General features: G+C 37.7%; 1 protein-coding gene across 1 annotated transcript; it reads right to left on the bottom strand.

Moving 5' to 3' along the window:
- Window positions 1–7,733: 7,733 nt before the first annotated feature.
- On the bottom strand, window positions 7,734–8,987 carry LOC141607363 (uncharacterized). Its single transcript, XM_074426713.1, has 2 exons — window positions 8,455–8,987; window positions 7,734–8,262 (listed from the first exon to the last, which is right to left on the bottom strand). Exons 1-2 carry the CDS (start codon window positions 8,985–8,987, stop codon window positions 7,734–7,736), a joined length of 1,062 nt encoding a protein of 353 aa, XP_074282814.1.
- Window positions 8,988–22,441: the final 13,454 nt, after the last annotated feature.

Below are 22,441 nucleotides of genomic sequence, written 5' to 3'. Positions count from 1 at the left end.
TGACGAAGTAGTCATAAATATCCTTTGCGGTGATTCATATTTAGAACACATACATCGGCATGTATTAGTCTTAACAAATCACTTGCTCGTGTTCCTTTACCACTAAAGGAAGTGCAAATTATTTTGCGAAGGAGACAAGATTCGCATATTCCATATGAGAGAAAATCAAATGGTTCAATAAAACTAGTCGACACTAGCCTTTAATGCGTTTCTCTTTTACGTAACCAAATTGAAAAAATCAAATGTATAAATCATTTGGATTACCAATTATGAGTCTTTTTGTGCGTATTATGTAGATATCTTTACATGAGTTAGAACTTGTCTAAAACTTGTGTATCATAAAGATAAGTGACATGGCTCACATCCATGTCTATTTTCAATAAAATACAACAATTGACTTTGATGACAAAATATAGATCATTTCATGTCTCACATAGAAATGATGTTTTAGACTAAGTGGGAACATAATAACAATTATGTAAATCATAACTCAAAGTTATTAGCAAAAACAAGTATATAAATTTCTCTTGAAGTGGCGGCTACCCGAGCTCCATTTCATTGTCGGAGATTTATATTACTCTTGTTTAGCTTTTCCACATTTCCAAGTCCCACTTGGAGTAACAAGCCCAACTTGATATCTTCTAAATACTCGGGGCAAATATGCTTCTATTAGCCCATGACATTAAAATAATGACATTCATGGTAGGATTGGATACCCATCTTGGTTTTGTGGTAGTCTCACTATCAACTTCCAATTCACAATCAGATTTGGGTTTCTTTCTTTGCTTTTCCTTTATTAATACCAACACTTCTTTCATTTGCAAGGACACTCTTGCTAGAACTCCCACTTAATTTGATATTTCTCATTGTTTCATCAAACAAGGATATCTTGGAATTTGTGAGATTCCCCTCATAAGATCCTCTTACCTGAGAGGTAGGCATGAGTATGTGAGTGGGAGGTGAAGAAGTAGTAAAAAGACAAAGATTTCCATCCTTACTAAAGCCAACGCGTAATTCTTTAATCGTATCATTGTCATAATCGGAGCATTTTTCATCGTATGATTGGAGCCATGTTTCAACGGTGATTGGTGTAGGAGTATTAGATGAATTCATTGCGTATAATTAACTACAAAAATGGAAATAAAGGAAATAATTATCATCTATCGTTTTAATAATACTCGTAAATTTAACTACAATTATTGCATTTATATAGTGACCTCCACCCAACTACATAAATGATTCCGAGATCCAAATTCATATTAATACGGGTACGGTAAGCCGAGTCATCCCTTATTAATATAACTCGGTGGATTAACTCTTTAATCGATTCTACTTTTAGAACTCTCGGTCGATAAAAATTACTCTAATTCTCATCTTTAGCCCGGAACACATGAGACTACGGTCAACAATACTTCCGTTGAGCTCAATCCAAATTTCGATGTAATAACTTTTTACTACCCCACTTCGCCAACGTAAAAAGGTTTGTATTACGGTAAAGCCGGCTCAACTCCCTTATGAAATTGGTACTTCGTGGGTTTCTACTATTTGGTAAGGCTATTTCTCAATTTTTAATATGTGAGAGGTCTTGTCAATTTATTATCTATCACGTTTTAAGTGAACTAAAGCGGTGAACTATGATAATTATAATTGACACGGTCGATGACTCGATATGATATGCATGTGTTGTTATGGCGATTTGGCAATGCATGTAACATATTAAAAGAAATGCAAAGCAATAAATAAAATTCCTAGTATGGCCTTCCTAAAATAGAAAATCAAATAATCTATTACATATTCGGAAACCAACTCCTTTGGTCCCTTGAATCTTCAATCGGCACGCCTTCCAAGACACCATCTTTGTCGGATCACCTTTCTGAATGGCACCGTCTTTGAAGATGCTCCATAATTACAAATAATAATAAAAATACAAAGCTATTCCTATTATACATTTGTAAAATGGAAAAACTAATGAAATAAAATAAAAGTGATACGAGATCACATTAAATTACAACCGAATCAATATTCCCTTTCATTACGGGTAATATTAATTAAAACTAAGGCCATACTAAGATAAAATTACATAATTCAAAATTATATAAATAAAAGACATTCAACAATTGAAATATGCAGCATTATAATATGTACCTATCATGCAAAATCATGTGCCAAATCGCCCTATTTAACTTATGTCGTACATATAACCCGGTTTCATGGAAATGCGTGATAATAACCTTTTAAAATCACTAATTAACACTTAAATCACATCTAAGCTCAAGTTAATTATCCTAACACATTTTAGGACTCAAAAATCAGTCATCACTTAATTTTTGACAATAATTCAACTTGATTTAATTTTATGCTCATTTTTTACCTTAAAAACACAATATTTATGAAATAAATCTAAATTAAATCATAAAAGTTTCAAAATTTGAATTTTAAATTTTTGAACATTCTGGAATAAATACATGACACTCATAATGTCAAAAATAATGGTTAAAATTTTCGAATTAATTTTGAGAAAATATAGTTGGATTTTTATCGGTTTTATCTCATAAAATGTATAAAGTATACGAAAATTAAACCAATAATTTTTACAACTTTAGATATGATTAGTGGGATATTAATCAACTTAAAATAATTTTCTCAAGCCATGCAATACGTTTTAGCTAATTTTTGCTAAAATAGTCACTATTTATGCCATTTTTACTCAAAAATCCATAAATCATGCTAAAAAAGATATTTAAATCTAGAAATTTACATACTCTCTGTAAATCTTGCATGTGACATCATATTAAAAGATCATGGCTTAATTCGAAATTTAACTATTTTTAACCATTTTACCTCTTTTAATCCATCTTTATCACATAAAAATCATAAATCATGCAAAAATTAATCAAATTAACTCGTCCTTTTACACACAACTTGTAAAATATGCATGTGAGGTCATATAAATTTTTCAAGGTCAGAAACGAAATTTAACTATTTCTAGCATTTTAATTCCCATTTTAGTCATAAAAATGTAATAAAATGACCAAAAATCCTTAAAATGAGCAATAAATTTCCATGAATCATAAAAATGACCTAAAAACATTTTAGGACCAGAATATATAACATGCATGGTGATTTCGTGGCTTATACTTATAAATCACAAATTTTTAGTTTTATATGTTAACCTTTTAACTCGGAAAAACAATAACCGATTATGCATGCAACATCCTTATGCTCTGATACCACTTGTTAGGTTCATATACCTATTATTAGACTCCTCTAATAGTGAACTAATTAACTTGTTAATTATTTGTTCTTTAGATCTAGTGCATGCATAACAAAATGAAAGATTTATAAGAAAAACAATGTTCCTTACATTGTTATGTATTTCGAAAATATGGGCACAAGTAAGGTCACCTTCCTTCACTTGTTCTTGAGCTAAATATGATGGATGATCCTCCTAAGACTCCAAGTATAGAAGCCACTCCAATAAATTGCACCCAAGATTAATCCCAAAAATTCCCACTAATATTAACTAGATATGTAGTAGAAATATTACCTTAATAATACTAATGATCTTGCATTACTACCTCTAGTAATATATGATGAGTGTATTAGTATTGTTAGAGAGTTTTATGCAATTGCATGTGAGGAAAAATTGAGAGAAAAACAAGTAAAGAAGCAACAACAAAAATGAGCAACTCATGCTCTTCTTTAAAGGCCAAAACCGGTTGGCATTACTCCATGTAGGAATCTTTGCTTTTTGTTTTTTACTCTTTGTTTAGTGTAGGTAGAGTGTAGGAAGCCTAGGTTTAAGATGTAGTATGTAAAGGCTAGTGTAATATGTCACAATCACACAATAGCCAACATCAACATAAGACAAAAGAGCATCTATTGTGCTCTTATAATGGCCGAAATTTTGGTCCTTATTTGGTCCATATTTGCCTTTTGTCATTTGTCCCACAAATGCTTATATGTCATATGTTTAACAATCTTACATATTTAATTATTAATGTAATCAATTAACACTTAAATATTACAAATAATAATATAATATACACTCCACTTTTTGAGTAGTATACTACCATTATATCATCATATAATGGGTCCCATAATTACTAGTTAGTTAAAATTACAACTTCTTGTAACTTTAAATAACTAATTACCTCTACCTCAAAACTTCTATTAATGCCTCAACCAATTTAGTAATACAACACTTAATTACTAAATTTAATCTTATTTAATCACATTAAAATAAGACGCAAAATTGCACTCCCATAATTAAGGAATTAATTAATTCGTATCTCATACAATTAATTAAATATCTATTTGGGCCTCATCCTATAGGTGTGACCTAAAGGGATCAACTGACCACCACCGTCACACGACAGTAATGTCAAACTCTAGTTAGCCAATCATTACCGATTAATGACGGTCAGTCGACTGTATAAAGAATCATCCCTCACGTATTCTTAATATGAGATTAATAATGATATTTAAATCATGTGATCGCACTATTGTTGAGGACGCATTTCCCAACACACTCCACCTGGACTTCAGCTTACTAAGGAATAGACGGAGTCGGTATTGAACAGTAGCACCTTCTCCCTAACTTGAAACTCGTGCGGTTTGATCCTCTTGTCATGCCATCTTTTGGTCTTCTCCTTATAGATACAGGCACTGTTATAGGCTTTCAACCTAAATTCCTCTAGCTCATTTAACTGCAACAGACGTTTCTCACCACACAGTTTAGAATCAAAATTAAGTTCACAAATTGCCCATCATGCTTTATACTCTAAATCCACTGGCAAATGACAAGACTTACCATAAACTAAACGATACGACGATGCACCAATCGGTGTCTTAAATGCACTCCTATATGCTCATAAAGTATCATCTAGTTTCATGCTCCAATCTTTTCGTGATTTAGACACAACTTTACCTAAATTTTTTTTAAGTTCCCTATTAGAAACTTCTACCTGGCCACTACTTTGAGGATGATACCCCAAACCTCTACGATGTTCTACACCATATTTGGACAGAAGAGCAGTAAGTTTTTTCTCTTTAAAATGCATACTTCCATCACTGATGACAACTCGAGGGACACCAAAGTAAGGGAAAATTACTTTTTTGAAAAGTTGGATAACAGTCTTTGAATCACAATGGACCAAAGCAACGGCCTCTACCCACTTGGACACGTAATCAACAGCTACTAGAATATACATGTTGCCTTTACTAGATGAGAATGGTCCTTGGTAGTCGATGCCCTAGACATCGAAAAATCCAACCTCTAAAATTCCAACTTGAGGCAGCTCGTGTCTCCTTGAAATATTTCCCGTCCACTGACACGCATCACAAGCAACAACAAAATCTTTAGCATCTTTAAACATGAATGGCTAATAAAAACCAGATTGAAGTACCTTAGCCACGGTCCTAGAGGGACCGTGGTGACCACCATAGGAGAAAGAATGGCATGCTTCTAGGATATGTTTAGTCTTCCACTGCGGTATACACCCTCTGTAAAGACCATGGGCACATTTCTTAAATAGATAAGGATCATCCTGAAAGTACTGCTTCACATCATGAAGGAACCGCTTCCTCTGCTGATATGACAATTCATGAGGCAATGAATCACCTACAATAAAATTAGCAAAATCAGCATACCAAGGGATTTTAGCATTAGCAATAGCCAATAAAATATCATCAGGGAAAGAGTCATCAATAGGTAAAGAATCTCCCCCTTCTTACAATAGTAGGCGTGATAAATGATCAGCTACCAAATTCTCAGCGATTTTCTTGTCTTTAATTTCCAAATAAAACTCCTGAAGAAGAAGTATCCATCGCAATAATCTTGGCTTGGCTTCTTTCTTAGCAAATAGGTACCTCAGCGCTGCATGGTCAGAAAATACTTTTTAACTTTCGAACTTAATAAATAAGACCTGAATTTCTCCAGTGCATATACCACAGTTAACAGCTCCTTCTCTGTAGTTGTATATTTCACCTAAGACTCATCCAGAGTTCAGCTCGCGTAGTAAATAACACTCAAAGCTTTGTCTTTCCACTGGCCTAGCACCGCGCAAACTGCATAATCAGTAGCATCGCACATAATCTCAAAAGGCAACTCCCAATCTGGAGGCTGAATGATCAGTGTTGTAATCAAAGTTCGCTTCAACCTATTAAAAGCAGTAAGACATTCATCAGTAAAATTAAATGGAGCATCCTTAAGTTGCAATTGTGTAAGTGGTTTAGCAATTTTATAAAAGTCCTTAATGAACCGGCGGTAAAAGCCAGCATGCCCAAGAAAACTCCTAACTCCCTTAACATTAACGGGAGGAGGTATTGCTTAATCACTTGCACCTTCGCTTTATCAACCTAAATACCCTTATCAGATACTAAGTACTCAAGCACAATGCCCTCGTTGACCATAAAATGGCACTTCTCCCAATTCAGCACTAAATTAACCGCAATACATCGCTGCAAAACTTTCTCAAGGTTAGTCAAACAATCATCAAAACCATTACCATATACGCTGAAATCGTCCATAAATACCTCCATAATAGACTCTATATACTTCAAAAATATCCCCATCATGCACTTCTGAAAGGTATCTGGGGCATTACACAATCCAAATGGCATTCTGCGATATGCAAAAACACCATGCGGGCAAGTAAAAGTAGTCTTTTCCTGATCGTCGGGATGGATTGGGATCTGAAAGAAACCTGAATATCCATCTAAATAACAGAAAAATTTATGTGAGGCTAATCTCTCTACCATCTGATCAATAAAAGGAAGGGGAAAGTGATCTTTCTTGCTGGCGGCATTTAACTGTCAATAATCAATGCACATCCACGAACCTGTTACTACTCTAGTTGGTATTAATTCATTTTTCTCATTTTTCACTACTGTAATCCCTCCTTTTTTTGGGACTACCTGAACCAGACTTACCCACTTGGAGTTGCCAACGGTGTAGATAATATCTGCATCAAGTAGCTTCATCACTTCCGCCATAACCACATCCTACATTTTTGGGCTCAACTTTCATTGACCCTGCTGACAAGGCTTATGTCCTTTCTCTAGCTCAATTATGTGCATACAAATATCAGGACTGATGCCCTTAAGGTCATCCAAACAGTATCCTTAAGCTTTCTTATTTTTCTTAAGAACGACCAACAAAGAAGAAAGTTGGTTATCATCAAGTTTAGCATTAACAATAACAGGATATTGCTCGGAATCATCTAAGAATACATATTTAAGATGAGAAGGAAGGGGTTTATGCTCTGGTATCTTTACCTCAGCTGCACAAGAGGTTTCCATAATAGCATTTATCGTCTCACCTTTCTCAGTAGTGAACTCCTTACCTTTTAGAGTAGCTTTCATCGTCCTGTAATCAACCTGTACATCCTCTGCAAAATCATCAAGAGCTATCAAAGTTTCTAACAGTTCCCCAAGAAGGGATCCGTCTAATAATCAAACATAGATTTATCTACAATGTCTATACCATAACATGTATCCTCCATCATAGGCTTAGCCAGCGTACTAGCCAAATTGAATGTCACCTTGTCATCCCCTACCTCAAGAGTCAAACGTCCCTGTTTGACATCAATAATAGCCTCTGCTGTATGCAAAAATGGCCCACCCAAGATTATAGGAATCTGAGTATCTTCAGCCATATCTAACACAATGAAATCAACAGGTATAAAGAATTTACCTATCTTAACATGGACATCCTCTAATACACCTAGAGGTCACTTAACTGTCCGGTCAGCCATCTGTAAGGTCACGTTGGTAACTTTAAGATGCTCCATATTCAGTTTTTCGCAAACCGAATAGGGCATGACACTGACACTGGCACCTAGATCACATAAAGCTTTATATATTACATGAGTGCCTATGGTACAGGGAATTGAAAAACTACCCGGATCCTTCAATTTGGGTGGAGATTTGCTTTGTAGGAGTGCACTACACTCTTCTGAAAACACAATGGTCTCCACTTCGTTAAAGCTCCTCTTACGAGTTAGAATATCTTTCATAAATTTAGCGTAGGAGGGTACATGGGTAATTAGCTCGATAAATGGTACAGTTACCTGATGATTTTTGACGACCTCCAAGAATTTACCGAATTGCTGCTCGACTTTTGTGTTGTTCAGGTGCTCCAAAAGAGGAACCTTGATAACGATTGGCGGATTAACAACTTTACTCTTCCCTTTATCAGAATTAGACGCCTTATCAGTATTAAGAGGCATCCCATCAGTAACAGGTAACGGATCAGCAATTCTGTTGGGTGAAAAAGTCGATCGATCATCAGAACCAGTCGATCGACTAACAGGCACGGTCGATCGACTATTCAACTCAGTCGATCGACGTTTTCCAATTTCCTCGTTGCTCATACCTGCAGATTTAGTCGATCGACCATCAATTTCTGTCGATCGACTTTTTTCAGGCGTTACAGCAATTTCGTCAGCGTACTTTCCTTCCACATCCACATCTAACTTCTCAATTATGACCTCTTCAGCGTCGTGGGGCATCTCCGGTCCATCATAAGTAAGACCGCTTTGAAGATAAATTGCATTAGCCGTGTCATGCGGCTTCTCAGATGGAGACGTCAACGTACCCGGTTGTCTACTTGAAGTAGATAATTGGGCAATTTGATTGTCCAACATCTTATTGTGTGCCATTAATTGAGTAATGAGGGCCACTTGCTTCTGTAAAGCTGTTATTTGTTGCTGTAGCATGGCCCTAATGTCAGACATGTCATTATTCTGATGTTGTTGACCTCCTTGATTATTTCTTTGATAACCACCTTGTGGTTGATTTCCACAATTTTCAGGGATAATATACGACGAGTTAGAACCTTGCGGTGGCGGTGGAGTAGGATTTAGAACATTCTGGCTTCGGTAAGAGAAATTTGGATGCTCCCTAGTCCAGTCATTATAAAAATTTGAGTATCGTGTACCTTGTTTGAAGGACTGAAAAGCATGGACCTGTTCTATGGTGCTCATACATTCAATTTCACCATGTCCCGCAATACCACATCACTCACAAGTGGTTTCCTTTTGGGTCATGACATGAACTGTCTGATGGTTTCCCAAAGACTGGGTTGTCTTTAGTTCGGTAATATGGACAGTCAATGCCTCTAACTGAGCTGCAATAGCTCCACCTGATCCACTCCCTCTCATACTACCTATGGGGTTCCCACATTTGGCAGTGTGGGTAGCTATCTAATCAATTAGTTTCCAGGCATTGGTATCATTAGTGTTGTCCTGGAATGTCTCATTGACAGAAGAATCGAGTAGAGCCTGATGGTCATCATGCAACCCATTGTAGAACTGGTTACAGAGAAACCACTTCTGAAACCCATGGTGAGGGACTGAACGAACCAGTCTCTTAAAATGAACCCATGCCTCGTTTATGTCTTCAGTGGGACTTTGTTTGAAGCTTGTAATTTGATTTCTCATGGCATTTGTCTTTTGTGGAGGAAAATATCTCTTGTAAAAGGCAAGAGCTAAGCTGTTCCAGTCGGTAACCCCCTGATCTTCCATATCTAAATCACGCAGTCACTCTGTCGCACCGTCTCGCAGAGAAAAGAGAAAAAGCAACTGTTTTACTTGATACTGGGTCATCCCAGCAGTCAAGGGTATGGAGCAGCAGTATTAATGAACCTCTCCATATGTGTAGCAGGGTCTTCTGTAGCTCCCCCTCCAAACAAATTTCTTTCTACCAGGTTCAGTAAGATGGCCTTATCTCGAAAGTTCCATTATCTGTTGTAGGGAGTTTGAACCTTTAGGAATAGACTCAAGGATGGGTTCTGAGTGACTTGCTAAAGTAGGCATGATTATAGAAGTGGCAGAAACTGAAGTGACTACTTCAAAAGACTGATTTTATGCAATAAAGGTGGCGTATTCAGCGTCAAGCGTACTCAAGTCTTCTGCCCGACGAACTTCCTTTCAAAAATTTCGTCTAGCTTGGAAACTCTTTTCTGGTTCAGAGTCGAATGGCACGAGCTCGGACCTACGAGAACTGGGCATAAACAAAACACTAAAGGAATGGGAACGGTCTCAAGGAACCAATCACTATAAAAAGAAATAACACTGGCGACTGATTTTGGCGACTGAAATCAGTCGCCAAAATCTAGTCGTAGACATTGGTCGCCTTTTCTAATTTTACGACTAAAGTCGGTCGCCAAATTTGGCAACTGACATATCAGTCGCTAAATGGGAAAATTAGTGACTGAAATGATAGTCGCCAATTTGGCGACCGAAATAAGGTAGTCGCCAAATTAGCGACTGATTTTGGGTCGCTAAATGGCTTTTCTCCCCAAATTTGGGTGACGTAGCCAAATTTCAGTTGCCTGTTTTAGTTTTTCTTGTAGTGAATGTTCCCTGAGACGAGATAAACTAAAATAAGCAAACATAAAATTGTTGCCTCCCCGGCAACTGCGCCAAAATTTGACAGGTTAAATCGCACACCTATCAAAAATAAACCAACCGGCCTAAACTAATGCAGTAGAAGTAGTCGGGATCGTATCCACAGGGAGACAAATGTGTTCTATCTGCTAATTATAGTCTATCTAAGTAACAAATTAGGGGTTTTATTTGTTTGTTTGCTATAGTAAAGTAATGAAGAACATGCAAATAAAATGTAGGAATCGAGTCTAAAAACATAAAGGGAGATAGATAGGATTGTCGGTTCACCATGGTCTAACAACGGTCAAAAGTAAGGGTCAAAGATCAGCATAATTACGGTCTGAAGGGTAATGAAAAGGTCCTCTCGGTCCGCTATTCACCCTAGAATGCTTCTAATATGCTCTCGCTCTTATTAGAGTATTTCATTGTTCGTAGCAGGTGTCACTCTCTCCAATCTCTCGATCTAGGTCGGAGTATACCAGATTAAATAACTCTAACCGCATGCATTCAACTAATTAAATAAGATTAATTGCTACGATTAAAAACTCAAACATGGTAGTTACACCAGTCTAATATCCTAATTAAATACCGTCACATAACCATGGATCCCCTAAATCCCAGCATAAGGAATTAGCTACGCATAATTGTAATGACAAACTCAGCAATAATATTGGAAATTAAACTAAACATGATGAAAAGAAGTAAATAATAATTAAACGTACGGCTTGTAATGATAAGGGAGAAAGAACGAAAATAATGTAAAAGAAATAGATGAAGAACTAAGATTAATTGATTACCGGAAAATAAAGGAAGCAAGGTTATAAGTTTTTAGATCCGAATTCCAAAGCAAACTAACGTGTAAAAGATATTTTTTGCAAGAGTAAAGATAACCTAAAATTGTTCTCAGTTCATCTTTATATAAAGATAGCTAAGATTTATTAATTAAACAACTAATGGGCCGAATTAAAATTTAAATCAACACGGCCTGATATGCAAAACAGTCGATCGACTTTTTCCTCTAATGAAAGTTGTCGATCGACCAAATAGGGCTGTCGATCGACTTTTCTGGAGAATCAGCAGCGTCCAACTTCACTCTGGCGAGCTTCCTCACGTCTTCACGCATTCTAACATGGTATTTCCCGAGTTTAACTTCACTAGTATCCAAAATGCGACTCCAGGGATGGGTTTTGGGCTTGTTTATTCTCCTTCGGGTCCAAATCTGCAATAAATACAAAATAACTCAAAGTAGCAAATTCATGGGAGAATAGTAGCTTACGCTACTCAAAATAGCATAGAAATGCGTGCAAATGAATAGAATAAATGTATAAAATAGGCACGCATCAACAACTTAGCTCCATAAAGATTGATTTTGATGATGAGATAAAAGCATTAATTTTATTATCCTCGTTACCTAGTAGTTGGGGTACTACAGTGACTCTAATTAGTAGTTCGCATGGACAAGAGAAGCTCAAATTTGAAAATGTGCGTGATCTAATACTTAGCGAGAGCATTCACAAGAATGAATTAGGTCAGACATGAGGAATCAATGGGAGCAGATTAATTGCTGATAGTAGAGGAAATAAAAATTATAGAGGTGGTTATCGTGGAAAATCAAAGTCAACAATTACAGGAGGTGCTACGTGCTACGTGCTGAATTGTGGTGAGAGTGGACATGTAAGGTGGAATTGTCCAAATTCTTAGAAAAATGGACAACGGTGTAATATTGAGGATGGAAATGCAGCGATAGCTGTGGAGGATGAAGGTGATCTTTTGGTAGTGAGTGTCGAATATCCAACTGAGTCTTGGGTATTAGACTCTGTGTATTATTTCACGCTTCTCCAGATAAAAATTCCTTTCATAACTTTATTGGTGGAAAGTGTCGTACTGCTCACTTGACAAATAGTAAAGCGATGCCGATTATGGGAAAAGGTGAGCGTACCCCAACCGGGGGTAGATGAGAGCTAAGATATCATGTTCATCCCGAACTTGAAAAAGAAATTGATATCTATTGGAAAGCTTGATGAAGCAGGGTACAGGGTTGTTTGAGCAAAGTTCCTGGAAAATAGTCAAGGAAACTATAGTGGTAGCTCGTGGGATTAAGAGTGGAACTTTGTACACGACTGGAGGGTGTAGTGACATGAGTAGTGTAACTGGGGGGGTGAAGAATGAAGTTGTTTAACGAGATTTGTTGTGCGATCCGAAAACTATGCATAGTGGGCCTTACACTAAGCACCGTGGGAATAAAGTCGGTGGCTTAAAGGCAGAAGGTGGTCCGAGAATGCACAAGGTGAAACTGGCACGCTCAAATGTGTGTGAAAATTCAAGAAGTTCTTGTAACACCCCCATACTCCAAGTGCCTTACCAGGACCACTCAGGTATAAGGGTACTACCATCTCGGTTACCCGAGGCATGATAATCATAAGACAATAACGAAACAACTTTAAATAGTATAACTTTAGTGAAAGGTTACAACGGAAACCAAATACCAAAATACGATACAAGTACTCAAAACCAACTGTCTACTGAGTTAACTGAAATGTTTTAAAACTAGTAAAGCAACAGCGGAAGACTTCTATCGTCAGACGGTGGCACATCCCAGCTATCCCAGTAACTCAACTCAAACTCAATTACTGCTCACCATCCCCGAATGGATCACCACAGGTTTTACAAAACAAAAACCGGGGTCAGTACTAATCACACAACTTATATATATCAGCAATACGATAAACAAACAACACACACCGTCACACACACACAATCACATCAGTCCCATCAATCTCAATCACCGATCGTCCCTTTGGACCCCGCCACGCTGGGGGACCGCAGTCGAACCCACCAAATCCCCGCTCCTCATATTGAGCGATAACCCTGTCCATTAATGTGCACATCCCCTTCCGTGGCGGGTTCCTCGAAGGGCGAAACTAGGGCGTGAAGCCACTCCCACAAGTGACTCCACTCAGCCGAGAACGCATCTCGAGAACCACAGGCAAACAATCACAATCACAGCCGTCACAACACAATTACTATATCAAACAATCAATCTCAACACATCAACAATCATCCCATTATGGGACTAATACTGAGTAGGAAATCCTACCTGGAAAGCACAACAATCAGACGGTATCAACAGCTGTATCAAAAAACCTCTTCTACAAATCATCCTCCTATCATACATACACATAGTCACTACCAATCATAATCTACAACAAAACCCCCAAATCTCCATATTAGGGTTTAACCAATCTAAAAGAAATACTGTAAAAATGGTACGTAGATCTTACCCTTGACGCAAGGATCACAACGGTATAAAGAAAGGTAGAATCCGACTTTTCAAACTCCGGGATTTGCCAACAATCCGATAGATGCGAAGAACGATGTTTTGTTTTCTCTCTTGACAGTAAACCCCCATACTCCAAGTGCCTTACCAGGACCACTCAGGTATATGGGTACTACCATCTCGGTTACCCGAGGCATGATAATCATAAGACAATAACGAAACAACTTTAAATAGTATAACTTTAGTGAAAGGTTACAACGGAAACCAAATACCAAAATACGATACAAGTACTGAAAACCAACTGTCTACTGAGTTAACTAAAATGTTATAAAACTAGTAAAGCTACAGCGGAAGACTTCTATCGTCAGACGGTGGCACATCCAGCCTATCCCAAAGAACTCAACTCAAACTCGATCAATTCGCTCACCATCCCCGAATGGATCACCGCAGTTTTACAAAACAACAACCGGTCGAGACTAATCACACAACTTATATATATCAAGAATACGATAAACAAACAACACACACCGTCACACACACACAATCACACCAAACCCCATCAATCTCAATCACCGATCGTCCTTTGGGGACCTACCGCCGATGGGGGACCGCGGTAGAACCCACCAAATCACCGCTCCTCATATTGAGCGATAACCCTGTCCATTAATGTGCACATCCCCTTCCGTGGCGGGTTCCACGAAGGGGCGAAACTAGGGCGTGAAGCCACTCCCACAAGTGACTCCACTCAGCCGAGAACGCATCTCGAGAACCACAGACAAACAATCATAATCACAGCCGTCACAACACAATTACTATATCAAACAATCAATCTCAACACATCAACAATCATCCCATTAAGGGACTAATACTGAGTAGGAAATCCTACCTGGAAAGCACAACAATCAGACGGTATCAACAGCTGTATCAAAAAGCCTCTTCTACGAATCCTCCTCCTATCATACATACACATAGTCACTACCAATCATAATCTACAACAAAACCCCCAAATCTCCACATTAGGGTTTAACCAATCTAAAGGAAATACTGTAAAAACAGTACGTAGATCTTACCCTTGACGCAAGGATCACAACGGTATAAAGAAAGGTAGAATCCGACTTTCCAAACTCCGGGATTTGCCAACAATGTGATAGATGCGAAGAACGATGTTTTGTTTTCTCTCTTGACAGTAAATAGGTTTTAAAAGTGTTTAAGGAAAAGTGACGGAAAAGATTATATACCTAATCGCATTATTAACAAAACCTGAGAAATAACTCCCCGTAAACCGGCTACTCGATCGAGTAGCTAAGGTACTCGATCGAGTGCCCCCTTACTCGATCGAGTATCATCGTTACTCGATCGAGTACCCAACAGGTCAGAAACTTTTATAAACTGCAAACCACCCTTACTCGACAGAGTAAGGCCCACTCGATAGAGTACCCAGAGACTCATAAAACCGTAGTATTACAGTCTTCCCTCCTTAAAAAGAACTTCGTCCCCGAAGTTCAACCCATACATAAAAACGAACATACTGACTCAGTCAAGATGCCACAATGTGACTAAGAACTCGCTCCAAAACTCCAACCCAAACATGAACTCGTAACACCAACTCCACTAACTATTCCTACCTCCACAACATGGCTCACGATATCGTATTAACTCCATTATATCTCTCTCAACACTAACTCCATACACTACCAACTAGCTCCGTAATATATCATCCAGAGCAAATCCAATATCAAAATACCCATAACATCAAACGGAATGTTACATTCTATCACCCTTAAAAAGGAACTTCGTCCTCGAAGTTTACTCAGACTCATAACATCATCCTCCAACTGTCAACACTATATAAAATAATCTCACACTCCGAAGCATCACACTACTACAAGCACGGCCATGGCCTTTTATAAGTATCATCCACAAAACAAATCCCTCCTTTTCGCTACGCTAACACTCTACTTCCAATTATATTACAACATGCACCACCATAAAACTCTCTTTTATCGCATCCTACTCCTCTTAAGACAAATGTTACGTCCTCGTAACTCACTAATACTAAATCCTTAGCTATATCAACTCATTATCCTCATCACCACCACATGTCAAAGATAACCGCCTATAACCTCATTTCCATAACCATTCCTATTTCCAAGGCTCTCTTACCTAAATAGTTCTCATACTTCAAATCACTCTGCACTCCATCTAACCAATACCATAAAACTCGTAGCAAAACACCATACATTGTTACTGCAAAACAGCATACCTCTCTATGTAAGGCACTTATCTCCCAGAAGCATAACTCACGATCCACACTCGTTACGTACACGCACACTAGATCCTCAAGTTCTTTCCTTCATTACTGCAAAACTCATACATAACTTAACATGACACTAATTCCCCCAACACCCTACGCTCATTGTCTCGACAAAGGATTATGAACCACCTGCATCTTTCAGGTCATTACCACACATGTTCTACGACTCACTTGCCATTACCATATCTACTAAAGCCTTATCTAGAACAAGATCAAAAGTACTGTAACATCTTCTGACAACTGTCTCCCATCAACAGAATGTCACTATACCATGACAACAACGAAAACATATACAACTCTCTTTCATACCATACTCTACCCTCATTCCAAAACGTAACTGGTAAGAAACATCAATAAACAAAACAACTGTCTATATGTACAAACTGAAACTCGCAGGAAGCAACATCAAACAAAACAACAATTTATGTGTAACTGGTATGTACTTTCGAAACTCGAATCATAATCATCCCGCCTACTCCACCACAACCGGTGACGGCATCGCAACACCGCCACCAACAACACACACGCGGCAGATGCGAAAATACCCGCATCACAACACTAAATACCATGCCCGGATCACCACCCGAGGCACAACAACCACATCGATAAACATCACAACCACATATAATTCCCATAAAAACTGACTTAGTATGAGATTTCGAACAAGGAAACTCACTCAAAACCGTTTTACTAGATTATAACACAACATATTATACGGAATAAACTAACAAGAATCTCATGAACATCATCCTTACCATTTCACGGAATAATATATAACATGAATGCATACAAGTATAACCATACTGTTACTATTCAACGATTAGCACCCGCCTCATCTAACCACACCTTATACTTCCTTACAACCATACATTCAATCCGGCCTCTACAAAATCATCTTCATTAGAATTGCTATCTTTCTTATCTATCATCACCCTTAACCACTAGTGGTAACACCTCAACACTAAGGTCGTTCGGACATCAAGCCTCTTACACTCATCTCTAAACATCACGGTTTCTTTCCTATTTTTGGTTAATCTCCCAATTAACGAACATCAACCTATCAACAAAATTTACCTCAACATTCTTCCCAATACTATCCCGAAATGTATCGTCATCTAACTCTCCACCAAAATCTCATGTCATGCAGATATTCTACCAACTTCTTACTTTCCTTAATTCCTCAAAACTCAAGATTAATCATGTTGTCCCGAAACTCCTATATAACCATTAACTAACATCCTCATGATTGGTATCACACACCTCGACGACTCCTTACCTCTATATCACATAACTCCGGTCAACATTTTCCTAGTTTTACTCCCCTCATTCTTTTCTTTTTACACTCGATAAAAGCAATTAACCATTCAACTCCTTATTACTTCTCCCTAAATTTTTAGTGCTCTGATCACCTTCTCATCGCTCCAAAACTCCAATCCCATTATTTCTTATCGATATTATCTCACTCTTCCTTACCATGGGTCCCTTCTCATCACTCCACTCACTCACACTTGTCACTAATCTATCCATAAAATTAATGTTCACTATTCAAACAATTGCATCTCCATTGTACCTCTCTAGAAATCAGAATTCATTTCATACCGTTAATTGTCCAAGGAAATCACACAGTAATTTCATCTCTTAATAAACCAAATCTCCCAAACTCACTCACTGTGTACAAATCTACCTCGCGACATGTCTCCATAAAGTTCACTATAGACCACTCCTCTCAACCCCTCTGTAACGACCTTTCATTACATATATTCTTAATCAACACTATTCCTAAACTTCTCTCTACATAATTCGTTATACATCTCAGGTTGCTACTATCCACATCCTTTCTTTCAATCTTTTCATTCTCACGTTCCTTAAACTTACATCATCCCTTGCCCACATTCACTTACATTTTCATTACTCAACATACAATCATGTCACTCATTTCGTCTCACACTACATGCTCTAAGCCTCAATTAAGCCTTACCAATCTTCCTTTTCTTTTTCCTCTACCTATCACAACACATATAACTCATGTCCTCCCCACAGAACTCATACTCATCATAGGTGTCACTCTTTACACCATAAGGTTGGGTAACTTACGCTTCAGGACCAATACATACGTAAAACAATGCATAAAGAAATAATTTAACACCTTTGAATTAAACATAATATGCAACGAATGTCAAAAGATAAGCATATGACCCAAACCCGCATATGACCTGCACAGACCCCACTCGATCGAATACCAGAACCTACTCGATCGAGTTGAGGCTACTCGATCGAGTGCCCAACATACTCGGTCGAGTGCCCCGACTCCGGAATCCAAACAGACCTTCTGGTCTCTAACTTACTCGATCGAGCTGACAGGCTACTCGATCGAGTGCCCTCATACTCGATCGAGTGCCCTATGTACTCGATCGAGTACCCAAAAACACGGTTCTGTTCATAAAAACGTCGAATACCCACTCGATCGAATCAGACCCACTCGATCGAGTCATGCAGACTCGTGAATACTACCCGCATGTTATCTCACATACCCTAACGTACTATGCATTCATTATTATCTCAACATTATAATTACAACTATGCATGCAAATCTGCGCAACTCCACATACAATCAACAAAAACATCTACCTCATGTTATCAAGTGCCACGTTGTAAACACCCATCATACTTTTCATCCAATTCGATATACAAAACACCTATCTTTGAATCCCTATTCAACATGTTACTACTTACCAAAAGCCAAACATTAACATTTATCATGCTCATATAATATTCAACTTATCAATCATGTACTACCCACATGTTTTAATTTTTATAACTTTTCATAACACAACTCACACCCATTCATTACAAATCCTATTTCCATGTTGCTAATACAACAATATTACAAATCCACTTCATCACATAAACACTTTCATAATCGAGAAATTCATATTCTCATGAAATTGTCACCTCACCTTTTTCCAATCAATTCATCTAGTTCAATCACATACTTCATCTAACAAGCGCATATGATACAACAGTAGACAATTATATGAACTTTTTACATAACTTTACGCAAACGAAATTATGAAAACATATCTTATCACACCCCTTGATCACATGTTACTAGGATTGCCACATTATAAATCATTCATCCTGCAACATCATTATTCGTCACACATTATCATATTATCTACTTCCCTTTTTCCACCACATCATTCATTTTCTCATGTACTTTTCCAACAATTCCCAACATCACTGTAAACCAAATATCATGCAACATGCCTATTCACAACACTTTATCATTTACCACATGCCTCATTCCACCACAATCATACATCCACTGATTCATACCACACATTACTATATAGATACACAATTCACAACACAAACACATAGTGATCCCGACTCATATCCCATGGTGACCGGTTAAAAATTGTAGAGCGAGTTCGCGACTTTAGGACGTCTCCCAAGTCTTTGCATTAGCTCCAAAAACTTCTACCCCGGGTTCATTTTATTTTGACTCCCTATGTTCATTAGGTTCATTGGTCACAAGTTTCAGGATCGTCGCTCTAATACCATTTGTAACACCCCCATACTCCAAGTGCCTTACCAGGACCACTCAGGTATAAGGGTACTACCATCTCGGTTACCCGAGGCATGATAATCATAAGACAATAACGAAACAACTTTAAATAGTATAACTTTAGTGAAAGGTTACAACGGAAACCAAATACCAAAATACGATACAAGTACTCAAAACCAACTGTCTACTGAGTTAACTGAAATGTTATAAAACTAGTAAAGCTACATCGAAAGACTTCTATCGTCAGACGGTGGCACATCCCGGCCTATCCCAAAGAACTCAACTCAAACTCGCTCATTATCGCTCACCATCCCCGAATGGATCACCGCAGGTTTTACAAAACAACAACCGGGGTCATTACTAATCACACAACTTATATATATCATCAATACGATAAACAAACAACACACACCATCACACACACACAATCACACCAGTCCCATCAATCTCAATCACCGACTGTCCACTGGACCAGCCCTGCCAGTGGGGGACCGCAGCCGAACCCACCAAATCCCCGCTCCTCATATTGAGCGATAACCCTGTCCATTAATGTGCACATCCCCTTCCGTGGCGGGTTCCACGAAGGGCGAAACTAGGGCGTGAAGCCACTCCCGCAAGTGACTCCACTCAGCCGAGAACGCATCTCGAGAACCACAAGCAAACAATCACAATCACAGCCGTCACAACACAATTACTATATCAAACAATTAATCTCAACACATCAACAATCATCCCATTATGAGACTAATACTGAGTAGGAAATCCTACCTGGAAAGCACAACAATTAGACGGTATCAACAGCTGTATCAAAAAGCCTCTTCTACAAATTCTCCTCCTATCATACATACACATAGTCACTACCAATCATAATCTACAACAAAACCCCCAAATCTCCATATTAGGATTTAACCAATCTAAAGGAAATACTGTAAAAACGGTACGTAGATCTTACCCTTGACGCAAGGATCACAACGGTATAAAGAAAGGTAGAATCCGACTTTCCAAACTCCGGGATTTGCCAACAATGCGATAGATGCGAAGAACGATATTTTGTTTTCTCTCTTGACAGTAAATAGGTTTTAAAAGTGTTTAAGGAAAAGTGACGGAAAAGATTATATACCTAATCGCATTATTAACAAAACCCGAGAAATAACTCCCCGTAAACCGGCTACTCGATCGAGTAGCTAAGGTACTCGATCGAGTATCATCGTTACTCGATCGAGTACCCAACAGGTCAGAAACTTTTATAAACTGCAAACCACCCTTACTCGACAGAGTAAGGCCCACTCGATAGAGTACCCAGAGACTCATAAAACCGTAGTATTACAGTTCTAATAAGGCATGTAAGGGTATTTCGTTTAGGTGGGAGTGCACGCACCGGAAAATGATTATTGAAGCCCAATAAGTATGGTTGTCTTTGTGAACAAACTTGAATGGTGAACGGTCGATGTTGTGTAGTACCTTGGTCGAGCTCTTGCATTCAGTATGAGCAAAGACATGGTTGCATTGGGTGAAAAATAAAGTTGGTGTTACCTCCATAATTGTCGGGGGTGGGAGATTGTTAGAATTAATTCCCTCCATTATGAAGTAGTATGTTTCCGGCTTTTAACTGAATGAAACTTACTTCATTGATCACTAGCATAAATGGTAGATGTTTTATGTAGTTATTAGTTTCTTGGGGTTATAGCTTGTCATTAGCGATAAAAGAAGATGAAAGCTACGTAGTTTTAGCATCCTCATATCCTCATTGTTGTATTTATTTGAGTGATCAATAAAATTCCTAGTGCGACTATAGTGAGGACGTAGCCAATTTGGTGAACCCCGTAAATATTGTGTCATTATTTTTCGCATTCTTATTATCTTTATTATTGTGTGAGTGGCTCATACTAAAATACCCTACAATAGGTATTACAGAACAATTTGTGTTTATCGAATCAACATAATGGATTACATTATTTCATCCGTAGAAAGTTAATACTCCCCCTACTTAAATCCAATGTACACATGGATCGAGGCACAAGTTTTAAGGAAACTCCCTCAAAAATGGTGAAAAGACTCATATACTCCTACAATTAAATGATTCATATTGGCTTAGAAAATTGTAATGACGGTATATTGGTCCAATTTATAACAAAAAAAAAAAAGAAAACTGCAACTTTTTTATAAGACTGTTCTATAGCATAGAACGAGCCCGACACGAATAAGTAGCCCAAATAAAAGAGTTATAACAAAAACAAAAGACAAAAAAAAATAAGTCATCTAATCCTAACCACCAAACACACGACAAACAACCGCCTTGGTCATTATTTTAGTCCTCGTCCCCACCACCGCCTCCGCCTCACCCTCCGCAGTGATCCACTGACTCACTCTTCCACAAACCAATAGCACAATAGAAGAACGCCGGTCAAGTGACTTACATGCGAATTTCTGATAACTATTGTCTCAACTTGAATAATCAATGTTTTAGATGGAAAACTTTGATCTTTAACTTAAGCATATGGGTTTTAAAATTTTAAAATACTCAACCCATGGTTTATAATTTACACCCAAAATTGGTTTACTTATTTGGCTCATAAATTTATTTTATCAACCAAGATTTTTAACTTCAAAACTAATAATTTTAATATTGAATTTTTCATATATTATGGTTGATTGACTAGTAGCTTCTTCTATAATTTTTGTAAAGTAGGATTTTAGTTTAATGACTAAGTAGTTTTAATTGACAATTCATGTTTTAAAATGTTGATTGTATCTTTAATTTCATAAAGTGTGAATTCTATGTTCCATGATCGATTATTTTTATTAGACAACTTAGTTAATTGAGTTAAAAACTTACAAATTTTTGATGAAAGCAATGACGTCGATGAGTGAGGCAGATCATAAGGTCGATG

This window comes from Silene latifolia, chromosome 10 (genome assembly GCF_048544455.1).
Source record: "Silene latifolia isolate original U9 population chromosome 10, ASM4854445v1, whole genome shotgun sequence".
In the NCBI taxonomy this organism is placed as follows: domain Eukaryota; kingdom Viridiplantae; phylum Streptophyta; class Magnoliopsida; order Caryophyllales; family Caryophyllaceae; genus Silene; species Silene latifolia.
Note: the sequence above shows the minus strand (reverse complement) of the source record. Positions and strands in the feature narration are given on the sequence as shown.